This window comes from Cucurbita maxima, unplaced genomic scaffold (genome assembly GCF_002738345.1).
Source record: "Cucurbita maxima cultivar Rimu unplaced genomic scaffold, Cmax_1.0 Cma_Scf02017, whole genome shotgun sequence".
Taxonomy (NCBI): Eukaryota; Viridiplantae; Streptophyta; class Magnoliopsida; order Cucurbitales; family Cucurbitaceae; genus Cucurbita; species Cucurbita maxima.
Window position 1 is genome coordinate 1 of NW_019274033.1, and position 2,684 is coordinate 2,684.

At 33.3% G+C, this 2,684-nt stretch overlaps 1 protein-coding gene across 1 annotated transcript; it reads left to right on the forward strand.

Annotated features, from left to right (window-relative positions):
• Positions 1-186: 186 nt before the first annotated feature.
• Positions 187-1,107, forward strand: LOC111475570 (polygalacturonase-like; the record flags this gene model as incomplete). Its single annotated transcript, XM_023119914.1, has 2 exons — positions 187-415; positions 814-1,107. Coding segments are annotated over 2 exons (523 nt in total), but the record flags the coding sequence as incomplete, so codon positions are not given.
• Positions 1,108-2,684: the final 1,577 nt, after the last annotated feature.

Genomic DNA, 2,684 nt, shown 5'->3' on the forward strand with positions numbered 1-2,684 from the left:
TAAAACAAAAGGTTGAATTAAATTTGAAGGATTAAAAATATATTCTAAAGTTATTTTGAGGGTGCCAAAAAAGATTTAAATTATTTTAAAAATATTTTGGATCAAAATTGTTATTTAATGTACTAGGATAGAGTGAGAAAATTAAACCTCATGAAAAATTTGGTATTTTATTGAATGTATTTGTAGCATTGGGAGCTTGGGGATAAAGGCCGAGGAGGATGGAGTGCATAACGTTACACTGACACTATCTACTTTCACCGGGACTCAGAATGGAGTAAGGATTAAGTCTTGGGGAAGACCAAGCCGTGGATTTGCTACAAAAGTTTATTTTCAACACATCATTATGGATAATGTGAAAAACCCGATCATAATTGATCAAAATTACTGTCCACATGAGACAGACTGTCCTGGTCAGGTATAATTTCTCGTAAATCTCAAACAACTTAATTTTTTTCTAATTGTATTTAACCTTAAATTTGAATAGAACTCAATATTTTAATTTTATAAATATTTGATTTATTTTCTCTTTAATTGTTTGAAATTTGTTTGGTTTAAAATGGGTGCTAAATTATTAGTATTATTTCTTTGTTAAATTAAATTACTTTTGTGGGTAATAAATTGCGGGCTCCATTACCCTTTTAGTATTATTTCTTTGTTAAATTAAATTACTTTTGTGGGTAATAAATTGCGGGCTCCATTACCCTTACATATCTTAAAATGGTATGAAGTTTTTAGGCGGTAAAAAAGTTTTGTAGATATTCTTGTTTATCAGTTTCCGTAGCATACGTTGATCGTTCTTCTTTATTCTAACAGGCTTCTGGAGTTAAAGTCAGCGAAGTAACATACGAAGACATCAAGGGAACTTCCGCCACTGAAATAGCAATCAATTTTGATTGTAGCCCAATAAATCATTGCACTGGATTAAGCATGAAAGACATAAACCTAACTTACGAGAATCACATCGCTAAAGCTTCATGTAAAAATGCCGAAGGAACTACCTCTGGTGTGGTTGAACCTTCTGGTTGCTTAGCAGAAAAATCTAATTTTTGGCAAAACGTGTTGGTACTAAGATTAAAGGATGATAAAAATGCTCTAGAGGGCTTATAAATTATTTACCAATTCTACCATAAAAATCGAACAACTTTGACAAAAGCTGAAACCCAATAAACATTTTCGTATGGCATGGTATTTAGTGATTTAAAACAATTGCAGTCGTGGAGTAGGTCTAAGTGTTCCCACTAGACGAGACAATGTCAATGAAATATTATACTAGAATAACTCTTATTGCTATAGTTGTGAAATATTATACTAGAATAACTCTTATTCCGGTAGTGGTTTAAGTAACTATTAGTTTGCTCAACCACATCATTAACAATCTTAATAAATCTACCAATTATTTTAGATACCGTAGTTTATCCTTTTAAGAGTTCAGCTTAATATTGACCCGTGCAAATAACTTCCATAGGAGGACAGTCCAAAAGCCACCGCGAACCTCTATATGGATCTCACATTATGAACCAATGATCGAGACCGTACGATATATTGTCATGTTTCCTTCTCGCTATTTTGAAAATAGTTCGTACTTACGCAAACTAGGGTAGACTTATTTATTTGCAAGTGAACGCGAACTTAAAACCCACTTTGTTGTCAATAACTTCCCTTCGAGACTTTGTGGCCATCTACCAATATTTTTCTTTTTATTTTTAGGGCTTTATTTAATCATTCCGCATTGGACAAGACTTCTCTAGAGTTGAATTTGGGACTTATGGGCTCAATCTTAGGAACGAAGAAATGAACTATTGAGTAAGACCTGAACCTTTCCTTCATGAAATACTCTCTTTATTGAAATTGACACACTCTTGATCTTAAGCTTTATGGTGATTGCAACATTTTCATAAAGGACTTAGAATTGAAACACAGTGGATGGATGGATCGATCAAATTTTTATTTCAAATGTCGGTTTTGAGACCCAAAAAAAGAGAGTTTAATCCTAAAAGTTTGCCCTCATTTCTTGTTAGTAAGGTATAATTCTGGGCTCTTAGCGTTCATAACAAAGAGGGTGAAATCATAGTGNCGAAGATCGGGGTAAGTTTGGTTAACCCCATGATTTTGCGCCTCAATTTCTCTTTTCTTAGTTAATGTTAATTGCTGAGATTGGTACCGACATGTTCAAGTTCAAGATATCTTGAAGTTTGGTGAAGAATCCAATTTCAATCGAGGCCTAGAATGTGCTGATCGAGGGTGATATCGTTCTATTTAAGCCTTCTCCACGCGCATGTCATCGAGGCCTAGAATGTGCTGATCGAGGGTGATATCGTTCTATTTAAGCCTTCTCCACGCGCATGTCGGAATGGTCACAAGGTAGAAGATGATCATGTGGTTGGTTCAACTGAACTAGCCATTAATGGTTGATCTAAACCCCATCCTTTAAACTATTTAATGTTTTTGTTCAATTTTAACCAAAGGAGGATCCTAAATTGTGATTTAACTACAGTCTTTCTTCCCGTTTTTTCAGTCTTGTCTATTTCATTTTTTAGTTGTATCCAAATCCATTTTTCCCTTTGTAATATATTTAAAGTCTTGTAATTTTATGTTAACCTGGTATTGTTTAACTTAATTAGATTTTTAATTTTACTGCATTTTCTTATTTTATTTTATTCTACTTTACTTATATTGTTATTCGC